This window comes from Onychostoma macrolepis, chromosome 01 (assembly GCF_012432095.1).
Source record: "Onychostoma macrolepis isolate SWU-2019 chromosome 01, ASM1243209v1, whole genome shotgun sequence".
NCBI lineage: Eukaryota > Metazoa > Chordata > Actinopteri > Cypriniformes > Cyprinidae > Onychostoma > Onychostoma macrolepis.
The window spans coordinates 20,833,008-20,858,459 of record NC_081155.1 but is presented as its reverse complement, the minus strand read 5'-3'; the positions used below and the strand labels follow the sequence as shown (position 1 = coordinate 20,858,459).

Genomic DNA, 25,452 nt, shown 5'->3' with positions numbered 1-25,452 from the left:
AGACTCCCTCTGATTCTCCAATGACTATGTAAATGAAGCGTACGCATGAAAAAACGGCAAGTGGGACGCTGGCTTAAGATGATGCTGATGACAGCTGGAGCTCCTAAGGCTCTCAAACAAAGACACAGAGGTCATGGTGCATGAGGACAAGAACACACCAGCAGAGTGTTTGTTTGTGTTAGCGACTGAAAAGACACAAGATGAAAACAATAACAGGAGGAGGCTCAGAGCATAGCTGCTGGAGAGATGGGAAGGGAGCACATAAAACAGAATGCATTCTGAGTAAAAGCACACACACAGTATTTGCGAATTATTATTTTTTAAAGGGATAGTTCACCCACAAATGCAAATTTTATCAGAATTTATCTTTAAAAACCCAAATGACTTTTTTTGCAAATGAAGTTTTATGGTGCTTAACCCTAAAAAGTCTACTTTTCATATTTGATATGCAAATAATACAGTTATATTACATCCTATATGTCCAACTGATAAACTTTATAAATTGCATATATTTGCTCAATTTGGACTTCTGTATAAAATTGAGTGGGATAAGTGCGTTTTTAAATGGAGTCTCTTATGCTCATTAAGGCTGTATTTATTTGATCACAAATACAGAAGAAAAAAAACAGTAATATTGTGAAATATTATTGCAATTTCTAATATTGGTTTCCTATTTTAATATACTTTAATATAATTATAATTTAATATAAACTATTTCTGTGATGCAGCGCTGAATTTTCATCTCAAGTCTTCAGAAATCATTCTTATATGCTGATTTATTATCAGTGTTGAAACTGTTGTGCTGCTTAATATTTCTTTGGAACCTGTGATACTTTTTTCTTTGATTCTTTGATTAAATTTGGCTTTTTTGTACTTTGGAAGGAAAAACCCATTTGTTTCAAGTCAGCTATAGTGAGACGTTTTCTTTAAAACCTTATAAACACATTTGAAACACATAGAAGAATAGTTTCACCAAACAGGAATCCTGTATCACCATCAGACCTGTCAAGATCCACTTTCTTCACTCTGTGTTGTTGACATTGGTGTTGATGTATTTTTACCTCTAAAAGCCTGCCTTAAACAGAAACATTTCATTTGGCCTAGTATTTATCCATAATGAGGATGATTAGATTTTCTTTATGAGGGGAATGCACGGAGTTACTTCACCATTGTTTATTCAGAGGAATAGCGTGGCTAATTAAATTTAGGGCTCTCCTCTGTATAATTCCTACATTTTGCAGCACATAAGGAAAGTATGTTGTTTTAAGAACACTTTATAGGATATAGGACTTTATGTCTCCATGCACTGACATCAGGAAAGTTGACAGACTTCAGTTCTGAGCCCAAACAGGACCACACATGTCCAGATGTTTACAGTATGCTGCTTTTAACGAAAATTCACCTTCTATTCATCCGTGCCCTAATCAAAAGCAGCTCAAGTTAAAAGAAGAAAAAAAGCTGATCAGTGTCAGGCTACTCATAATGGATGAGCTTTTATCTGCAGTGAGGGGCTTTCTTGATAACCATCTGGATTCACGGCGATGCAGGCTTGACTAGGAAACCCCACGTTTACCGCCAGTAAGTCTTTTAAGCTGACTCGCGTGTGGCTGTCAAGTGGGGATCAGGAAGCACTCCAAGCACTGACGTCTCATCATTTGAAGCGATCATCGATATTTGTAATGAGTGGAGGTGCTGTTGCTGATCGTTGCGGAGACGCAGGGCTGCCCGGCCCACTTAGTAGATCAAACTGAAATCAGGGTTGAAAGTGAGAGAGGGAGGGACAGGCTGAAAAAAAGGCTCCAGTGCACATCCTCAGAGGCCAGGTTTTAATAGTCTGAGAGTAGACAGCAGGTCAGTGCACCGGCTCCTGTCTGCAGCACTCCATATTAAAGACATGAACTCAGGCAGAACAGGAACAGGAAAGTGGGAGACACAGAGGAGATGGAGGGAGGAAGGGGTAAATCGAGTTGGGTCAATGATTTTTATTTATTTTGTTATTTTTTTCATTTGTTTATTTTTTACAAGTGACAGTATTTATACCTATTTATTTTAGCTGCTTTTTATCTGCTCTTCATTCATCTTGATACACACACACACACGCACGCATACTACATTCATCTTGACACTCACAGAATTAATTATGTATTGGATTTGTATGAGATTTAAGGTGCTGTTTACATTTACATTTAGTCATTTAGCAGACGCTTTTATCCAAAGCGACTTACAAATGAGGACAATGGAAGCAATCAAATGCACGTAGCAAGGTTTTTTTTTTTAATTAGATAATGAGAAAACAGATAGAATAGAAAAAAGAATAGAGTGAGCTAGTGTTAGAGGCCTTTTTTGCTTTTGTTAATTGTATAATAAATAAAAAGAAAACAAATAGATAGAATACAAAAAGATTAGAAAAGCTAGTGTTAGTTTTTTTTTTTTAAAGAATTGAATTAGAATAGAGAGAGCTAGAGTGAGAGAGGGTCAAATAAAGATGGAAAACGTGTTTTAGCCGATTCTTGAAGATGGCTAAGGACTCAGCTGCTCAGATTGAGTTGGGCAGGTCATTCCACCAGGAGGGAACAGTTCATTTAAAAGTCCGTGAAAGTGATTTTGTGCCTCTTTGGGATGGCACAATAAAGCGACGTTCACTTGCAAAACGTAAGCTTCCAGAGGCACATAAGTCTGAAGTAATGAATTTAGGTAAAGGGGTGCAGAGCCAGTGGTGCTTTTGTAGGCAAACATTAATGCCTTGAATTTTATGCGAGCAGCTATTGGTAGCCAGTGCACACTGATGAACAGAGGTGTGACGTGCATTCATTTTGGCTCATTACTAAATTAATCTTGCTGCCCCGTTCTGGATTAATTGTAAAGGTTTGATGGAACTGGCTGGAAGTCCTGCCAAGAGAGCATTGCAATAGTCCAGCCTGGACAGAACAAGAGCTTGAACAAGCAGTTGTGAAGCATGTTCCGAAAGAAAGAGCCTGATCTTCTTGATGTTGAATAAAACAAATCTGCATGACTGGGCAGTTTTAGCAATGTGGTCTGAGAAAGTCAACTGATCATTAATCATAACTTTTTGAAGGAGTGATGGTTAATGTGTCTAACTTGGATGGTGAAATTGTGATGAAACGATGGGTTTGCTGGAACCACAAGCAGCTCTGTCTTGGCAAGGTTGAGTTGAATGTTGAGTTTACCCCAAGTCACTTCATTGCTCATTGATTGCTTTTTATAATTTGTTTTATTATAATAAAAATACACCGCTAAAAGGTTTTGGATAAGTCAGATTTTTTACATTTCTATTATTATTATTATTATTTTTATAAATAAATATTTTTATTATATGCTGTTGCTTTGAAGTTTATTTTATGAATAGAATATTTTATAAAGAATCCAGAAACAAATTTATTACGGTAATATTAAGCTTTTTTTTTTTTTTTTTTATAACTTTGATCATGAAAACATGTTATTTTAACACTAAATTAGCATATTAGAATGATTTTTTGAAAGATCATGTGATATTGAAAACTGGAATAATGGCTGCTGAAAAATAAGCTTTGCCTTCACAGGAATAAATTGCATTTTAAATTATATTCAAATAGAAACCAATAAAGCAATTATTTTAAACTCTAATGATATTTCACAATATAACTTTTCGCTGTATTTTTTTATTTTATTTTGGTGAGCATGGAGACCAAAACTTTTAAACAATAGTTTGCGTGTGTGTGTATACAGTATATATATTAATTATGTGATTAATGACCTGAGCAGTTTACTTACACTTTCATTTTTGCCTTTCTTTGTGAGAATAAAAATAAAGGTTGAGAAATGGGCCTATAAAATAAGCATGTCCTATTCTGTTGTTATCGGGTCAAGACCCGCTTGAAATGCAGAATACACATCAGTAAGATAGACAGATAGACAGCGAACAAGAGCTATGTCCATCGAGAGCGATTACCCTCCGCCTGCGTAACCCATCCAACATAGACTCTTGTTGTCAATTAGCCAGCCAGGGGGCCTGCTGAAGCTGCCAGCGCACCGTAGTGCGGACTCTCTGAAACTGAGCCTCGGGTCACCAGGCCTGTCGGGCTCCTCTTCTCTCACGCACCGATTGCTATTGTCAGGTGCAGTGGGCATGAAAGCAGCAATTTTATAGCGCAGGAACTCCAATAACGTTTACCGGGGCCGACGAGGCCTCTGACTCCTGTGCCTTGCTCACTCCGCCACGCGGGTTGCTTAAGTTCCTACTGTTTCTCGCTTTCTGCCTTCTAACTTCCATTCCCCTCGCTGTCTCCATGTTTTCTTAGTGAATAGGGGGAGAAATCTTGCGTACGGGCCACAGTTTAAATTAGCCGACCACATCAGTGCCTGCTGGAGAATGAACACGAGAGCGTTCAGTGTGATCCAGCTCCAGATGGGGGGCAGTAATGGTCCAATGGTGCTGTAAAAGTTGATGAATCAGGGTTGGATGCAGATCAGAAGCATTGTTCGCTCAAACAGTGTTTTTTTTTCTGGAAAGAGGTTAGGTTAAGGCTAGAATAACACCTCTGAAAATAGATTTTGGGAGCTGTTTAGTCTAGGAGGTTTTTTTTTTTTTAGGTTTTTTTCCAACACTTTTCCAAAACAGGAAGTTTACTCAAGATCAAAGCAATGTCATTTTCGTAAAAACAGTTTAAAAAATGTTTTATTAAAATATACATAGAGAGAGATTTTTTTGTTGTTCTCTACATGATTCCCATCTGTGTTATTTTGTAGTTTTGTTCACTTTACTACTGTTCTAAATGTATAATGTATATAAAGAACAATATAAAAATGTGTGTCCAAATATATATAGTAAAAAAAAAAAAATATATATATATATATATATATATATATATATATATATATATATATATATATATATATATATATATATAAAAGCTGCTGCAAAGCACATCCTCTGTGCAATCGTGAAATTTCTTCCATCACTCACAAATGTGATGCAACTTTGTGTGATTCCACATTGGGTTATTTATAATGGATTTAAGTGTTAAAGATTAATATTGTGTTTCATTCTGAAAGGAACCTTGTGTATTGTCTTGCTGGAGGTCTGTGGGCAGTTGCACCAAGGTTGCATGGAGTAATTTTTGACACCAGTAATACGTATTTCTGGCTGTCTGTCTGCCTCTCTCTGTGTAGCATTTACTTCATTGGGCTGTTAGGAAGAGCTTCCACTCCCCTCGTGCAGGTTGGATGTAATTGGGAGCGCAACTGTATGTCAGTTACAGTTCAGTGTAACACTCAACCCTGCTCGGCTCATTAAAAGGCATGCGCGCACGTGTGTGTGTGTGTGTGTGTGTGTGTATGTGTGTGCGCTTGTGTGTGTGTGTGTGTGTGTGCGTGCGTCAGTCTTGTGTTTGTGTTACTCAGCACCCGACTGCTGCAGCAAACATTCCTTCTTACCTGCTCATTAAAAATACATTACCCCCCAAAACGTTTCGTCATCAGCTTTTTAAATAATGCTCATTCTTCCTGAGAGCTGTCGATGTCAAACAAGGTAATGGGTTGTCCGGCACCTGGCACAGTTAGCGATTAGCTTGCCCATCAACTTGTGAGTGATCACCCTGCCTGAGCGAACCCCTAACCTTGAGCGTACTCGCCGTGGGTATTCATGAGCTTCCTGCTGGTCACTGTGAGCCAAACTAAACCTGTTGAATTAGTGCAGAAAAGACGGATACCGCACAAGGAAAATATTCCATGAACATAGCTTCGGCAGATGGAAGACAATAGGCCTGAGGTTGTTGAAAGGGTAACTCTTTTCAAATATATTTCCTCTGGTTTTCTCATCTCAAATGGGAAGCTGTTTATCACAGCTCTGCATTCAATTTGATGTTGCATACAATCTCATACAGCATTGCGACTCATGCGATATTGCCACGGAAATACAACCTTGCACTTTAATTCACCTCCAAGTGGTAATATCAGGGGACTCATCAAAGTGGAAAAAAGAAATAATATCCCTCCAAACCCCACAGCAATTACTCTGAATTACGCCAAATTATGAACCTGCAATTCAGCTCTGAGGCTGAGGATTAATGTCAGACTCCCTCCACTTCGTTGGTACATCTTAAATTGCCTTTCACTACCAACACGCGCTTTGACAGTTTGAGAAATTTACAACCTTCTGAATGGTGTAATTACTTTTCTTTGTTTCCCTCTCCATCGCTTTCTGTTCGCTTTCAGAAAATAGTCTTTTTTTCCCGTTTTCTCGTCGTAGCGTGTCACGCAGGCTAGAGGTTCAATTGATCTCCAGTAATGATTTGCCCTTGAGTTTGTCAATATTTAAAAACCACTTTGTCCCTCAGAAAATCATAGACAGCCAGGCAGATAAATGTCACAACCTGCTGATATTTATCTTTTATAAATAGCACACTGTCCGAATGTTTGACGAGCGGGAGCAAGAACAGGGAACTCAGCTTCCTCCTTTCCATTTGCTTGACCTACAATTTCAGCTGCGCCGCCCAGAACGAGGGGCCTCTGCTTTACCTCAGACATACCGCCATTAATAACCGTTCAAAGCCACTGTCTGCAGTTCTTTGAAGGTGGGAGCCCACATATCTCCCACAGTGCCACAGACTGGTCGAAATTTTGCAGAGTGAGTCGAGTGGTGAGCTGTCCCTTCTGCCTCTGTTCATTACTCTTTGGTAATGGCTGTTCTCTGTTGGGGGTTGATGCTAAATTGGCTGTTAGAGGCCAGAAGCTCGCACTAGTGGTGGCAAAATAGGAAAAGACAGCAGGAGAGACCTTGAATCACCCACCTTTTTCTTTTTTCCCACCTCCTTTTTTTGAAGAATGGATGTCTTCTCTTCGATGCACCCATATCGGGCCCCTTTTTTCCCCTCGGTCACCCGCCCGCACACATACCTGTCAGCCATAGATGCTTCACAAAAGAGGCATTTTCAATTCTGTCTGGGTCGTTGATCAGAGGACGTGGTGTCCTGTCCAGATCCCACACAAAGAGACAAGGCCTGCATACGGTGGCAAAGGCTTGATCTCTCCTTTACGGGAAACCAGATTTTAGCCTCCCATCATAAAATGATTGTCTAGTGTCAAGCATCTGTTGTAGTTTAGCTCTGGCTTTTAGCTAATCAAGCAGTTCTTTTTTTTCCAGTTGCATTCAGCAGAAAGAAAGCTTTTTATTTGAATCATGCTCCCTGTTTATTGTCCTTCACAATCACTCTCGCCGCAAGCAATCATGCTCCTCAGATGTAAACATGCTCCTCAGAGAGCTTTGTTCAACTCAGGACAGAATGTACCTTTGCTGAGCAAGTCTGCAAGTTTGTTGCATTAAAGGGATGTTTGTATGCCCTGATTTTTTTTACATTTTTCCCTTAGTTTTAGTTTTTTTAAAAGTTTTTTTGTTTGTTTGTTTTTTTAATGGAAAGGTGATATTTCTTGCCCATTTGGTGTGCTAGGCGAGATCTTTTTTTTTACATGTTTGTTTTTTTGTTTTTTTTTGGTAACACTTTATTTCGATAGTACACTTTAGACATTCTACTAACAGTAAGTAGCTTTGCAACTACATGTCAACTAGCAGTCATTAGAGTATTAGTAGACTGTCTGCTTAATATCTTCTAACACTTTATTTTTATGGATCCACAACATACTGAGTATGAGAAACTTTGCAAGTATATGTCAACTTATTCTACTAACCCTAAACCTACCCTACTGAGAGTTAGAGGATATGTAGTTGCAAATTAATGAGAATTAGTGGACATGTAGTTACAAAGTTATAGTTAGCAGAATGTCTAAAGTAGACTATCGAAATAAAGCGTAACCTTTTTTTAAATTCTTAAAAATGTAATTAATTAATAACCCACTTCACTCAGAAATCTGAGGGGGCGTTTCTATTTCTAAAGAAACGTCTATCTTGTCCAACAGCTCCTTTCTGTCACCTGTCCTGTTGTGACATCATTAGATGTGACGTCTGTGATCCGCGCATCTGAGAGAAGCCTTGACACTTTGTGTCTGGCTGCATTGTGTTCCAGTGATGCGAATCATCTTTGTGTAATATGTTTATCTGTGAGGAAGTTGAGAGTTTGATATGTCACTCAGCTTTTTGCATGGCCGCCCACTCCCTACTGCGGTCTGCATTAATCCCCCTGCCAATGAAAAAGAGCGAAGTTCTGCAAGGTGAAACATGACAGGCCGCCACATTGTTGACAAATAACCTTTCCTTCCATTCCTGTCAAGCCCTCCGAATGACAGCTTTAGCTTTCAACGACTGGTGCGCTTTTGAAATGTCAATTTAGCATCTTGACACATATTGACGACAGAGAGCTGACATTTTACAGGCCTTTCAGTTAGGAAAGCGAGTAATCCCACTTATCATAATGCCAGACATGCCGCAATAAAATAAAGTAACACTGAACTTCTCGTTTCTTCATTTCAAAAAAAGTGATGTTCTCAGACATCCTCCAGAGGGAATGAGCAAGAACAACTCAAAACACATCTGACGTGACGTCTCAGTCTTCATTTCTTCAAATGCCTCCATCACCAGTCCGTGAAAATGCACAACTCTGCCCGTCCAGGAGCTCCAAAATATTTAAATCACTCCCTCTCATGACACATTTGTTAATAGAATAGTTCACTAAAAATTACTCACTCATGTGTTTACGAAGCCGTAGTCAGTGTGACTTGTGTACTCTATTCCAAGTCTACTGAAACCATGCAATATTTTTATGAGAGGAACAGACCTAATTTAAGTCATGGGACAACTAATGATGTCCTGATAGTAACTTTAAACGATCTAGTTCACAAAACTGGTCTGATTGATTATTAGTGAATAATGACTTTTTACTGTGTATTTTGGTATTTTATCACATAAAGCATTGTGTGACATTAAAAGAGTTTTAATATAGTACATGAGTCACATGAGTCTTTTTTTAAATACTCTTAAGGTGTTTTCATTGTAATTGCCAGAGGCGGACAAAGTACACAACTTCCTTACTTGAGTAAATATGAATATATAATAATAGTATCAGTAGTACAGATACTACTGGTCAAATACTACTCCACTACAAGTGAAAGTTGTAAAGACAGATTTTTACTTAAGTGAAAGTATGGAAGTACATGTTTTTAAAAGTACTTAAGTATCACAAGTAAAAAGTAAATGCATTGTTTTATTGTCGCATTGTTGTATATTTACAATACCATATGCCACTAATGCAACCTACTGAATACACTGATTAGCTTGTATTATCTTTGGAATTAAGAGCTTTTATGTTACAAAACATATTGAAATGGAACAACTGAATGAAGATAATTATCTTTATTTTTTATCTAACACTCCTACAGCTACATTGAACTCATTTTAATACTTGTTTAAAAGTTACAAAGTTCTTTTTCAAAGAGATATTGAAGTCTATGATATGGTTCATTTTAGGCAAACAAAGCAAACATTGAAAAGAAAGCAAACCTTTAATCTTTTCAGAAAACTGGATCATATTCTCTCAGTATGGCCATGGGTGTGAAGGTTGCGCCAAAGAACCGTCTTTTTGAATTTTGCCATCAACTGATCAGTGTTCATAAAATGCTCAGAAATCAGTGAACTTCACAACATGTGGCTACGGTTGGGTATTGTTAGAATTTTATCCATTCCGATTCTGATTCTGCTTATTGATTTCAATTCTTATTGATTCCCAGTTTAGATTCTAACGTTTTCATTTAGCCTACTTTTTGATCATTTGTTTGCAAAAAATATATGTATTTATGTGCAGTGTTTCATAGTTATGGTTACTATAGTAAAAACATGGTTAATTTTCCAAAGGGTTTTAATGAGTTAACACATGCCTTTTTAGAGTGCTTTTATCTGTGCAGTAGCGCGGACGTTTACATTAGTTTAGCAGGGAAGATCCCGAGGTTGCCAGATTTGTGTAAAAAATATCAGCCAAATGTCCATTCAAAGCTAGGCGGAAAACTGCAGGCTTAGGAATACTGTAAGACTTGGCAACACAGGAAGGTCCTGGCAGATCGCAGGCCGGATTTTCGCAGAAAAAAAAGGGTTCAGTGAATCTGAAAATGCACACGCTGTAAAAACTGCTACATATAATGACTTTCTACTTGGGGACCTTGATATAAATTGTAGTTATTTATGTACGATATTTGTCTTTCAAATGTAGTGAAGTCGCAAGTTTCCAGAAAAAATAATACTTGAGTAAAGTACAGATACTCAAAAAGTGTACTTAAGTACAATATTCAAGTAAATTTACTTCGTTACTGTCCACCTCAGGTAATTGCACAGAAGACAATGAACTGTATTTTAAAATATATATTTTAATGCTGTCAGACGATTAATTGTGATTAATCGCATCCAAAATAAAAGGTTTTTGTTTACATAATATAAGTGTGTATTGTTTATATTTATGTATATATAAAAATACACACAAATGCATGTATATATTTAAGAAAAAATTGTGTATATATTGAATATATTTATATATAATATAAATTATATGACTGCAAATATATACATACCTGTAAATATTTTCAAAATATATACTATATGTGTGTGTATTTATAAATACTTAAGTATACCCAGTACACACACATATTATATTAAAACAAAAACTTTTATTTTGGATGCACTTAATCATGATTAATCATTTGACAGCACTAATATATTTATAATTTGTTCTCCACAAAAGAAAGAAATTTAAATGGGTTTGGAACAACATGAGGGTGAGTAAATGATGACAGAATTTTCATGTTTGGCTGAACTAATCCTTTAAGTCAAGCGCTTGTTTTGTAATCTAGGGCAGTGGAGCTGGTGGCCAGCTACATCTACAGTGAGTTAGCCTCGGCCCGGATGTGCTCTGGATATCAGAGACGATACCACTCTCTTTAATCACAGACTCCAGGGAACACTACCTTGTCCTTTCCTCTGTTTCCCATCCTGCATTGTAGCTAAAATAACCAAACCTCTTTCTTCCCCCAAACCCATTTCAGGCACACAAGGTATGTCACACAAATAAACGGTCTCATTAGCCTCATGAATGGAAGTACCAACCTCAGCCTGTCTCAAAAACTCAGTCCTACTTTGGCTTTCTGCCTCTCACAGCTCTATTAGACCCCATTTAGCCATTCACTTCTCTTCCTCCCCACAACACGCAACTCTTGTCTGACTACATTTTCGCCCCCTTCGCCCGACTCCGCCATTGTGAGCGGACGCAGCAATGAGACATTGATGGACGTTGATGGACGCTCCCCATTGAGCGACTCGGGCCTACCTTTTGTAAAGCCTCTTTCAGGAGGAAAGGTTTACAAAATGAGCATTGAGAAAAGACATGAAGGGGGGTGGATGTTCGATATGACAGGCCTCTCCGAGTGCTCCCAGGTTTCTGACAGGTGTGGGTGAAGGACATGTGAGGTAATCTAGAGTTTGACAGCGCGGATATAAGCACTGACACTCTGGGTGTCAGGACATTAGTGTTTCCGTTTCCTTGCTCGCACTGTCTCCCGCTCACATGCATCCACTGCAGGTCAGATGTCTGCTGATGAACCAGCTCTGAAATACAAGCTCCGGCCCGAGATGTGCTGGTACAGATAAGCGGCACTTTTATTATTAAATTTTTTTTTTGAATAGCTATCACTCAGCCCCATTAAGAGATGAATTGCACTGGCTGTAATTTCAAGTCTGCCTGTGAAATCCTAATCAAAAGGGCTCTTAAAATATTTTTGCTGCACACGAACATGACGGGCCACGTCCCATGAGTTACAGCAGGCAGGGTCGTCCGTCAGCGATCGCATTTCGGCGCAATAAAACCTGCATCTGTCCCATCCATCGTCTGAGACTGACATGTCCAGACCTTCTCGCCAACTACTATGTTCTCCCAGCCAGAGGAGAGGGACGTGGGCTGGGTTACACTTCCCATCTGCCATCACCAGAGATGGGCTTTTGAGAGGGGTCAGGTCTGGAGGTCAGAGAGCGGGCTTAAGTCAGTGTTACTGGGCATGTAAAGGGTCTCTATGCAGAGTCCCTGGAGAGCAACAGACACGATGGGGCTAATAGGGCCTGCTGCGTGACAAATGTCCATCTACACTCTGGAATGGCACCTGTGTTGCAAACATATGGCAGCGAAATTGAGACGTATTGGAGAGCTGTCTCAGAGAACAGCCATAAAGTTGTCGCTCCCACAGTTTTTTGGTGTTGGGAGCATGTGTGTGTGTGCAAGTGTGCTGTAAAACTAAATACATTATGTACCTTTCTCCCCTGATATTAAATGGAGATAAGGTGAGCAATTGCTGAAAATGCTGAGTGTGTCAGATCAGCACACTTGATCGTCTCCTCCCACACTTCATTTACTCTCTCTTTATTTCATTCAACTTCTGCTAGCCAGGCGAGAAACAGCCAGAGACTATAAAATAAAATCTGATATCTGCTGTTGTATCGTGTGGCTTCAGGTCTTAACTCTGATTTCTGAGATTAAAATGAAGCTGTGAAAACTTTTATTTTACTTTATAAATTCTGGTTCTTTACTGCAAAACCCAATTTTCTTAATCAGTCTTGCTTTCCAGTAAATATATATAAACATTCCTAAAACAAGATCAATTTACTGGAGTTTTTTTTTTTTTTTTTCCTCATCCCATAGTCAGTTTATTTTCTTGCTGTAAGCATACACTAAATTTTGTTTTAGATTTATGCTTGAAAACAATTTGTCAGTGTTGCCTGATAATATTTTCATTATAATTAATGCTATAAAACCCTTCCAGCTTTCTTTCTATTACAAACTATTGCTGAGATACAATCATTTGAATTTGGCTGTTATACATTCTTGTTATTGTGGTAATTTATTCAGACATTAAATAATTACGATATCATTATTAAAAAAAATCAGAAATAAAGATAAAAACATAATTCTGTCACATTTTTTGCCCACTGCGTCTTTTATGTCAACTCAATGACAAAGACTCAATGTCACATATATTCTCTGAAAACAGTTCTTAATATTTTATGCAATTCATAAGCGCTTTGTTGCTGTTTTCTGGAAAACAAGACCAAAACTTTTTTTTTATTATTGTATTTATTTATTTATTTATTTGACCAATACTACCAGTACAGCATTCCACCTGTTGTACACCTATAGCTACTATTTTTTATCAGTAATATGAATTTTTCCAGTTACACTTTAATTGAAGGGTTGTGCATAATCATCCATGAACACATGTCATGAATATGAAGGGTTTTTATGCATGTTTATGACAACTGTCATTAAGTGTCATCCACTCAATTAATGCAAAGATGACATTGTTTGAGATGTCTTTGTTATGGGCTAGGGTTAGGGTTAGGGTTAGGTCAAATATCTTTGCATTAAAAATGACATAACTGAGCGAATGACACAAACATGCATAAAACGACAAAAAATTGTGTCATGTCATGCAGGGGCAATTCTAGGATTTTTTTTAATGGGGTGGCACAGGGGGGACCAAGAACCAGCCGGGGGCCATAGGAAAAGTCATGTGCCCCAACACAAGTGGGAGGACATAAAAATGGCACTACAGAAGTGCCCGGACAACTCATCTCTCTTTTTATAAATAAAAACCACTGATCAGACAATACTTGTACTCAATTTTTATTGTCCAAACAGACGATGTGTGTGTGTGTTTGTGTCTAGCAGTGTTAATTTTGACAGAAAATTTTGATGTAGTTTTAGTCATAGTCTTTTGTCTAAAATGCCATTTAGTTTTAGTCATATTTTAGTCATCTGAATTGTTAGTCGACTAGTTTTAGTCGACTAAATATCATAAGATTTTAGTCGGCTAAATCTACAGTAAATTTAGTCGGCTACAATCTGATGGGTTTAGTTACAGTGCATTTATTAAGCATTTCTCTAAAATTTCCAAACTCATTATATAGGTTTGATATTAAGGTTTTATCATTATAGACTGTGATTTAACTGCGGTGACACACAACATGCCTTTGTTAAAATTAAATAAAACCACTTCTCATAAAGAACAAGAACATGGTCTTCTTTTTAATGAAATACCAATGTTATAGGCTAATTATGCATTCTTTATAACAACTTGTTTACCATATTCTTCATTCTTTCAAGCAGACATATTTATTTCTATAAATTTATATTAATCTTTAGGGCTACTAAAGTGATTCAGTCAAGAGCAGTGAGTGAATTTCTGTCTTTCTTTTGTTGCTTGATTAACATCAATGACTAGGACAATAGTGACTAAATTAGGCTGATGTCCCTTTAAAACCGAATGCACGGATGCAATGTACTGATACACGTTCTCCCTATTGTTTACATTCACTTAAGACGTAATCAACTGTGTTTACGTGAATACTCGTCAAAACGGACATTTCGACATCATTTTGTGTGTATTTCTCCGTCCATGCGACGTGAAAGAGTACTCACACTTTCTGTGTGTGTATGCTTCAGTGTCTGCCCTCATAAAACCGGACCGAATTGAGAATTCAGATTTATCCATATGCCTGCTCTTCTCTTACTCCCACATATTGACATTTTTGAACGTTTTATGCGCCGTGCAGCAAGTGTATTTTATCTAACCTCCTATGCAGCAGATTCGTTCTGAAGGAATCTCTTCCCAAATCGTCCCTCCCTAACATTTTCGTGTGGTTTTTGTTCGTTGATGTAAATGTAAGTAGATTTACATTATAATTTTTGTCATTCAAAAATAGTTTACGTTCGTTATCGTCTCGTTGTCGTCAGTGAAAAAAATGTCGTTGACAAATTATGACAAATTATTCGTCAACAAAATTAACACTGGTGTCTAGTGAACTTTTTGTAAAAAAATGTCATGTTCTGACTTTCACCCATTGCTGCAGATAGATGGCTGCTGGTGTAGTCCTCACTGGCCCTCTCTGGCTGGCTCTGGCCTGCTAATTTGCTGGCCAACTTGGCCTTGCCGGGTGGATTGGCTCTGACCTGCACTGCACTGTATCTACCTATCTTTGACATGGTTTCTTCTTGAAGAAGAAAACCGTGACAACACAAATAAGTACAAACTCTAAGGAGCTTATATATATATATATATATATATATATATATATATATATATATATATAGGCCTGTAATTATAATGTAATACTTACAATGAACAGAGACGTGGTCTGCAGCCTGCGAAATCGCGCTTCTCCTGTTTGAGCTGTGCAATTGACAGCATCCAATGGTGTTGAGCATTGTGAAATTGACAGCACTCTAATCCAGTGACATCGTATATGTGAAATAATTGGCACCGAACCAGACAGTGAGTAGGTGTGGTCTATTTCAAGTGGCACTACGCTGCCAATTAGTGTATGACCATACTGGGGGGCACAAGGGGGGGCCAAGCATATTTTGAGGGCCCGCCCTCTAGACACGCCCCTGATGTCATGATTATGAAGGTGTCATGTCAGTCTTATGCACACCCCTTCAAGTAAAGTGTTACCATTTTTCCTTTTAAATGGCATTGAGAAGCTTTGATAACACCACCCCTGTGAGCCACATTGTGAGTTCTTTGGGCTAAAATTCTTTCACCCCTCTTTGAAAGTGTATCTTCCCCAGGCCTAATGACACAGGAAGCATATAGAGTTGTGTTTACTTTTGGGGGCAAAAGCGAATTGAGTCCAGAAGAGCGCCTTTCCCACAACGATTGTGTGTCTGACAGTTTGATTATCATGGGAGTGAGTTGTACCATGCGCCATCAGTTGCAGAGGAGGCTGGAAATTGAATTTTAACAGGCTCAACAGTCCCTCTTTCCTCTCCCTCCATTGTTTTTGATTTTGCTGTTGTGTTCTTTGAAGCCGGCAGCTGCAAAGTAGATAGGACCCAATGGAACATGTACACCTAGACTATGGAAATGTACGCAAGCACTCCCCCGAGGACGTTATGAGAATCCAATCTGAAAGCTGTCTGTGCACTTTCACTGCCTCTGGGTTTCAGGTACTTGCTTTGTTTTGGTCAAAGAATGGATCAATCCTTTTTTGGGTTACAGCCCATCCTGAGGTTTTGTGTTTGTGTGGATGACTTTTAGGGGAGATACAGAACATGTGTACAGACCTCAGACAAAAGCTAGAAGCTAGATGTGTTGTGATTCCCAACAGATTTGCACTCATGTACCTGTGTGTTGCCTTAAGCAATCCACACCACACCTGTCTGCTTCTTTCAGCTTCTCAGCAAACCTTTCTTACTCTCCTGCATTCTCTCAGCACATCACATTTTTACTTGAAGAGAGCACACTGTATCCCAGTATTCTGCGGGGGTGGTCAGAACATCCTCTTTGATTCATGATCAGCCACACATACCTGAACCGCCGGGCTAGAATCACATCATCATTAGGGATGGGCTGTTTGACAAAAATCGTATATATATCACGCTAACGGTATCACAATAGTCTTATTTCTGCAGGAATTTCAACCTTGTGAATCTGACTAGGTACGTCTGAAGCCACTGGAAAATGTATGCATACTTGCACACCTGTGACCGCACATCTGTTGAATTTTATAATAATGTGGCAAGTTCCAATGTTACTTGGCAACCTTGAACAATCTACAGCAAGGGTTTTCAAACTTTTGTAAATTTTGCTTTACTGTGTGAGAAAAAAATATTAAGAATATTTTCAAACTGATAATATATTTTTTTATTATTTTGACAAAGCAATAAAGCTGAAATAAGTTCTGAAAATATTATTTGGAAAATAATTTACTTTGTGTAAAATTTATAGTCCTTTAGGAAAGTTTTTTTTTTTTTTTCATTTTTAATTTTTTGTCACACATAAACACGCAAAGTTTTGGGTTGGATTACAGATTTCACAGAGGTAACACTCAACACAATAGCAACTTTTAGGTTTTCAGACATAGAAAAAAATGAAGGCGCTAACAGACAGTAAGGCTAGAGCCCTTGTCATAAGTTATTCTTATAACCTACTGTACTATAATCTGCTCACATGCATGTCTTCTAGCCTGTAGATGTTTCAAAGAGACGAACAGGAGATGAGAGTGAATGAAACAGACACATACAATAAGCTCTAGAAAAGGTCAAAGATGCCACAAAATGGCCGTGTCACACCAGAAGAGAGTCCGAATCTGCCAGAAGCTTCTCAACCGCCCTGCACACTCACTTACTTGCTGTTTGTCATTCTGCTTCTCATACAGCAACCCTGCTGTATCAAACTGCCATCAAAGACAGCCATATGAGTAACACGGCAGAGTGCATTTGAGCAATGGTTTTGTCTTTCTGGAAAGGCTGCTTCGACATACATATCATTGTGTTTCATCTTATCTGTGTTCAAGGAAAAAGGATTTTTTGGCCTCAAGTTACGGCACGTAATCTCTTGCACTCTCTTTCAATTTCTCATTCTAGATTTGACTCACCAGAGGTTTAAAGAAGGACATGATCCCTTTCAATGTGACAAATGCCACTTAAGATCCCTGATTCAAAATCGGCGTAGCTAGTTGTAGGCTAATGCTAAGTACACAGCTTAATCGGTCCTTAAAACCCCCCCTTTTTCTCACCTCTGCGCTACGACCAGAGAGGTTTGTGTGTTAAGGCTTGCAAAGGTGCTGTTAAGGCTCTGATTATGTGCCTCTGGCAATGAGACCCGGTAAGTCTGATTCACTGTGTGAAGCTTTTAGGAGAGAGAAGGGAAGATGACAATGACGGAAAGATGCTAAGAAAAAGGGGAAATAAGGAGTAAGCATACACTGTGTTACTAGCTTTGTCTACACCACTTCCTGTACAGTTAAATTAGTACAAATAAATGATCAGAACTAGACTTTAAGATTGAAGGAGGAGGTTTTCTTGGGATTTTGACTTGGTGAAATTAAGTCATTTAAATAGAAATCTGCATTCGCGAGAATTCCGCATGTAGCTTTTGGACATGTTCAAGTTGGTCATGCAGAAAGCTGTTTGGCTTGACTTCTATCTGAGCTGTGCTTCCTACATTGCTACATTATAGACAATAGACAGTGAACTTTCTTGCCTATGAAATTTCACTGAAATATCAATAATGTGACTGGCAATGAAGCTCCACTACCCAAACGCTGCTGCTTCATACATTCTTGTTAACATGGTGCAATCCCAAACAAACCGAAGAGTGGATTTACTGTAATTATGACAGATAAGTGCCACTAGGGTCCCTGGCACATGTGAAAGCGGATGTCTAATTGTCTCAATCGTATGCTTATACGTGTATGGGTGCGTGCATATGTGTCGTTGTCATCATATTCTCTGTTCGACAGCTGGTGGGGGTGGGTACTAAGTAGTTAAAGTCATCATCACCCTACTGTAATGTCCCAGATGTTTTTTGGCAAAAGCACATTCATCCAGACACATTTGCCTAACTACCTCGATTAATTACCAAGGACAACTGCTTACATCTGCACAGCGTTACTCGCCATTGGTTAACCCAATTCCGTTTGATTCTTTCCACAGAGCAACCATCCAATCAGCACCAGCAGGGCCAGTCCACACTGCCACCGGTGCCGCCCCCGCACAAGCAGCAGCCGTCGGTGACGGCGCTGAACCACAACTCTCTGAGCAGCCGCAGGAACGTGAGCCCGGCCCCTCCGGCCGCCCTCCCCGCCGAACTGCAAACCACACCCGAGTCAGTGCCGCTGCAGGACAGCTGGGTCCTGGGCAGCAATGTGCCGCTGGAGAGTAGGTCAGTTACGCAATCGCACACACCAGCACTGTTACATCCCAAAGTGTGGCCTGTGTTATGGAAAGGTCCTTTATTTGACATTCCTCACACAGCAGGACACGTGACCTTTATATCTCTCTCAAAGCACTGCAGGGCTTTTATATATATATATATATATATGTATGTATGTATATATATATATATATATATATATATATATATATATATATATATATAATGTGTGTATATATATATATAATGTATATATATGTGTGTATATGTGTGTATATATATATGTATATATATATATATGTGTATATATATGTATATATATATATATGTATATATATATATATATATATATATATATATATGTATATATATGTATATGTATATATATATATATATGTATATATGTATATATATATATATATATATATATATATATATATATATATATATATATATATATATATATATGTAGCCTGTATCCAGTTAACTAGTAGACATACTAACAAGCCTCAACTTATAATTTACATTCATCATTCATAGAGGAATTTTTGACCAGCATCAGTCAAAATGAGGTTTCTGTTTATCATCAGTCTCATAAAACGGTTTATAATATGGCAGCGTCAAAAAGTGCTTCTGCTGACTCTGCTAACATCCCAGAGTGTGAGTGACTGAGGCCTTGCCAAGCTTAGGGGAGGATACGGCTTGGTTGTTTTCCTCCCATAAATCAGTGAGGCTGTAAGCTCAGAGGATACTCTGAGGGGTCTTTAAACACTAGCAGAAGGGAACGCTTTGTTTCGGGGGTTTGCACGTTAGTGCCGTAATGGCCTCTCTCTGTTTTTGATCTACTCTTTCTAGTGACACTGTATATATAATGACTAAGCCTCCCCCATTAAGCGATGTTACCACCTCGCACTCCTTCCATTCATCCTGCGTGATATAAGAACAGAGACAGACAGAGTGGGGCTGAGTGCAGAGGGAAAAATGAGGGTCGTTCGAGAAACTTTTGGTAAGTGACACTGTCATTGTGCTAAATGCCTTACTGCCATTCTTTAAAAGTACTTGATAAAAGGCTGTCAAGAGAAAAAGAGACAGCCTCACATCCCCTCCACAACCTGAGAGCCATAGACCTTAGCCTGGATAGACAGAATATTAAATTTGATGTAAATGAGAGTGAGGCTTTGAGGGATATATGTACAATCCGTTCAGTGGCTAATGGTACCTCAGTATCAAGCCAACAAAATCTGAAAACTGTCTTTCTGAAAATGCTCTAGGGATGTTAATGGCTCCAAGTTCATACTGAAATAAATGTAAATGTAACAGTAAATAGAAAGTAAATGTAACTCTACATTTCTACATTTTTTGACTGCAGTACAGAGAGTGTGTAATGCAGCTTCACTCATGAATGGTCAAATTCAATTCTCAATGAAAATGTGCATTTTGAAAAAGTATTCTTGTGAATACAGTCCGTTTGCCTTAAAATAAAATAAACAAGCAACATTATTGGATTTATGCATCAGACCTCCTGGTAATATTAATCAAATAATGGAATTAATTTTAATCTTGCAACAATATCGACAAGTACTGTATTTTTATATTTATTATGTTTGTTTGTTTATTTATAATTATAATATTGAATAATTACTTGGAAAAAGTGTTTTATGTTTATTTATATTGATCATTTCTATTAAATGGCCTTTATTTATTTATTTGTTTAATTAATAATGTTAATCAGTGATATTGAAATTAATATTGAGAATTGTGACATTTCACATAAACTACTAAAATATTGGTATTGTGACAACTCTACAGTGGACATAAATAGGTTTTAAAAAATAGACATTAAATAAATTGTACATCACCCTCACAGCCTTGTATTCACTTGCATTAAATTAAATATGACACATACCCTGACTAAGGTCTACAGGCCTGCGAGTACTGATGAGTGGCTTGCTTTTGAGTTTATATTTTATGAGCGCCAGTGCAAACACAGTGTTGAGAGATCCAGGAATAACACACCTGCTTCAGCACCGCCCCCTCGAGTTTCACTTCATGGCCCTTCACATGGACGCAGTGGTCCCAAAACAGGAATATCCAACAGTTACACTTCCTTTATGGTCTTTCCCTCTGTTTCTCTGTTTTCTTCACCACTCACTTTTTTACTATATGGCCATCTTGCTCTTTTACTTTTTGTCGTGTCAACCGCAGCAGGATTTTGGCTCTTTAGTCCATTGTTGTTCCCCCGCATTGTTTTGCTTTCTGTCTCTTTTCTAATGTACGCTCTGCTATTTATTTTTGTTCGTCTCTCTCTGTCTTGTTGTCTCGTAGTGGTCACACCATATCCCAGAAATGAACTTGGTGGTCCTCCACTCATGTTGACAAAGCATTATGTAGATTTCTGTGGATATTAGCAAGAGAGCTAAAACTTCTCTTTATATCCTGAGGAAGACCACACACATTCAATAAGCTCTCTGACACTCACAGATGCTTGTAAATCCATACTATAGTGGTGCATGTTTTCAGATAAACACTCTTAAAACACACACTCGTTCAGTTACGCTCGAAAGCACACATTGTTGCGTGTCTGCGTAGCAGGTTTGGTTCAAAAGGTGCCGTGTTCCAAGTTAGACATGGAGCTTACTTAACAACTGTTTACATGATACAGACTGACTTTTAGAGTTAAAATAAACAAAACATCCAGCTCCCCGACAGGCAAAACAGTAAAGTTTAGATGAAAATAATGAAAAACATCAGCACTAGTATGGATGAAAACGTGCTGGCAGAGAGTGAAAATACAAATGCTTGACAACATGTGTTCCTGAACAAGTCCATTGATTTGTTTGAGGCAGGAGATGCTGGCTGAAGAAATAAAAAAAAAAAAAAATCAGTATAGACTGCATTAGCCATTAGCTTTAGAAAATTGCACAATCCAGTCCTTAAATGCTAATTTACTTGCACTGGAATAAGTTATCATTTGACGTTATTTAGTGGCTGTTTTACATAAATTACATTAGAGGAACAATTCAGAATTTGTTTAACATACAGGCTGTTAGGTATAGTAAATTGCTCCAGTGACACACTTCCAATATGCTTCAATGAAGACTGCGTTCCTGTGTTTACAAGCATGAACGATTGGTTCCTGGGGCTCAGGTGGCATTGTTTCAGCAATTACTGACTGTACCTTTAAGCCATTATTGACATTGTCATGAACCTTGTGGTGAAATACAGATCACGTCTGAGCATATGCTTCCACATTCTTGTAATCTGTGAACAATTTGTGCTAAACAGGCAATTGAGTCTAAACGATCACGACTCTTGCTTTCGTACAGTCAATTACCTCACTCTACTGTCTTTACTCTCATCATTATTTGATGGTACTGTTAAAGTGGGGAATAGAGAAACATGAGAAGCCTCTTGAGACACCTGCAGGTCCTTAACTGATTAAAATAACTCAAGATCTCCACATTCAGAGTCTGAGAATTTCAAATGTAAAAGCAAATCAGGCAACTGGCGAACCTGCTTCTGGACCAAAGTATGTAAGTTGAGTGAAGAGACAGCAACTTCGTCTCCCATGACATTGTTATATGTATCTTTAATCTTACTGCTGGTAGTCTGTTAGCACTGTTTAATGTGTGGTGAATTCTTGCTTCTTAGGCTGTTAACATACATGTTCTGCTCAAGATGGAGTGGTGATGCATTTATCTTGAAATGTAGAGAAAACACTAAAGCTCTTGACATTCCGAAACCTCGCTCCTTGCTCTAGGCAAAATAACGCAACATACTCTGTTCTGGACATTATTTTATTTTTGCACATATCAAAAAGGCCCTATTTTCAAGCTACTCTCTATGTGGAGATAACCAGCAAAGTGCACATCAGCCGCACACAGGAATCCCTCGTGTGAATCTGAAAGCACTTTTGACTCATAGGTCAGCTCCCATGTCACGCCTCAGAGGTTAGAAAGCTAAAGATAGACCTCACGACTTTCACCATCACATGAGAGAAGGAAGTGCTCATTGCGCTTGATTGCAAAAGCTCATTTGCTGTGCATATATGCCTGTTATGAGGAGGAAAAGTAATTAAAGCCTTAAATAAATCTCCTGTAAACTTTCCTCGGGCAAAAGACAGTAAACTGAGAAAGTGCCCAATGAACATTTTACCTAGTTTGTTGTCTTTTGTCTTTGGTAAGTGGTTTTAAAGAGCAGTGATTTATTGCTTCAAAACAAACCAGACATCAAATTGTCATTAAAGTGAAGCATCATCCATCAATATAACATCAATAGGAGTTATTGTAATTTAAAAAAAAAATAAAAGTGTGAAAGCCTGATGACTCATAGCGGATTGTGTTCACCATCCTGCCAAGCCCAGCCAGTTGTCAAGAGCCTTTAGATGTTTGGTTATTTTATCTATGATCTCCAGTTTAGGAGCAGGGAACAGTCAATCCACACAGCAACTGTGAGATACCTCTCAGTACAGGCTTATTTAAGTGCTTAGGATCATTCAGTACTGACACTTTGTCCTTTGTCACTTTTATAACTTGCAAATGTTCACTGAAGAACACACTGCAGGCAGCATTGGAAAAATGGGCTCCTTGAGAATAACAATAGCCCCTATTTGCATTTTCCTTCACATAGAGGTTATGATGGGTTTTTTTTTTCATTTGTTCTTTCTCTTTCTGCCTCCATACTGTGATGTGAAGTGGAAGCCTAAATTTTAACATCGTTTAGGCCTGTTTCTATAAGTCATTATGAGAGAGATTATTCATCACTGTCGATATAAGTACCGTAGCTCGACTACAGACATAAGTGTGAAGCACAGGGCTGTTGGTTAGCATGAATGAAGCATAAAACTCATATAAAAGAAATGTGTATTAATTCTGAAGGTCATTGGTCTTTTGTCAGAAGAGTAGAAACTTTGTTTCCACCAGTTCATCTAAACATTTCACTGCATCCAATAGTAATTCCACGTCTGAAAATTTCAGAAATTGCATTCTCTTTTAAGTAGACTATCTTCGATTGCGCTGCCGTATTTACGCATTGTCAAGTTATTTTCCAGTTCTTTTTTACGTTCCGTCTTCCTAAATCTTCTGTGAAGGCATTTGTCAGAGGATGACAAACGTGAAAGGAGATACATGGATTAGCATAGCAATTTCCAGCCTGATGTCATGCCTGCTGTAATCAATTAACAATGGTTATCCCGTCCCTCATGCTCCGAAATCCCTGTTCGCTGTCTTCTGTGTCAAAGGAACGTTATCCTGTCTTACCCAAACACCAGATGCCCCAGTCAGTCCACAGATACTACAGCTGGAGATTTTATCTCTGGTTTTTATCACACGTCTTCTATTATCTCTCGTTTAAGTGGGCGATGAATGTACTTTGTATTAACGTTTTACTAAGAGTCTAATCTCGGCATTCAAAGTAATTCAAAACTATTTTCAAGCCCGCACCACAATTGTTCTTATTTCTATGATCCTTTTAACTGTGATGTAACCCAATGCTATATGACTATAAATGCCATATGAACTGTGAGGATAGAGTGAATTGAAAGTGTCAGAAAATGTAATTAACATTTGTCATTTTCCTCACATTGTGACTTAAATTGGTCTTTCCAGTGTTCAATTTCTTTGTCTCCTTTGTCTATTCATTTTTCTTGAAAGGTAGGGCAAAAATGAATTTGAAACTACATATAAATCATTTTAAAGGCTGTTGTGTGGTTTGTATAAAAGCAGGCCAGTCAGTGTAATTCAAGCCCGACGAGCATATGGTCAAGTCGTGTTATTGAGTTACGTATCTGCAAGTCACTTGTTGTAAAAACTTGAAGTAAAGGATTGAACTCCTGCTTTGAGGTCAGAAGGGTGAGTTGGTTAGAGCGTAGGTCATGGTGGTGTTATGCAGGAAAACCAAAAGGTCATGTGCAAAGTCATACTGAATTACTCTTGGAATCTATGCTTCAGTTTTCAACCCACAAGAAAATTTGTGGAGAGGAATGAGAAACTCCACATTGCCCCTTGGCTTTAGATCAGTGGTTCTCAAGTGGTTTTACTTTTTGGTCTTTGATTGGCACAATGCTAAAATTGTTTATCATGCATAAATAAGCAAGAATGAAGTGAAACGAAGTGAAACATTGATAAATATATTTTAATTACTGCTCATTTATAAATGTCTCAGCAGCCAATACTTCACTGCATAAACACATTGTGGTCAGCACAAACCAAGTGAACCAGTATTTAATGTAGTCTGGATAATATTTTCTTTTACCTTTGTAGTTTTTTTTTTTTTTTATGGTTTCTGAGGCTGAAGGCATGTCACACAAGCTGTCCATATTGGTAGCTTAACTATCTTCCAACAGGAGCCAAATGAGTTTTCATCAAAATACAGTAGAATATGTTTGCACGCACGGCCTTTGATGTCAACGAGATAACAAGATATGAGGAAAGTTGTTTTCTCCCTCATAAAAGTTGATGAGCCTATTTTTACATCCTAACAACACACAATTACATGGTTAGTTGCATTTTATTTGTGACCTTTAGCATTGCTTTTCCCTGCTGCCTGCAACTCTATCAGACCAGATCTGCGACCCATTTCAGGGTCACGACCCACCAATTGAAAACCACCACTTCAGATTATGTGCATCTCTAGAGATTCCCATCCCTTGCTCAGAGGATGCTATTCACTGTATAGGAAGTATAGTAATTAATATATTCTTACACTTAGCTCATAGTGGATGTAGAGAGCCTACCAATAACACTTTACAGTCATTCAGCGTGCTCGAGTAATTCTGTGGCTCTATTCACCGTAATAAATATTCCTCCGTATCAGAGCATG

The 25,452-nt window shown here is 38.2% G+C and overlaps 1 protein-coding gene across 19 annotated transcripts in view; it reads left to right on the top strand.

Annotated features, from left to right (window-relative positions):
- Positions 1-25,452, top strand: part of LOC131547855 (teneurin-3) — a 642,274-nt gene that overhangs the window by 517,493 nt on the left and 99,329 nt on the right. For all 19 annotated transcript variants that reach the window (XM_058788591.1, XM_058788700.1, XM_058788676.1 and 16 more), the window contains one exon: positions 18,414-18,642. In XM_058788591.1, the coding sequence (XP_058644574.1) occupies positions 18,414-18,642 (229 nt within the window). The remainder of the gene's footprint in view (positions 1-18,413; positions 18,643-25,452) is intronic.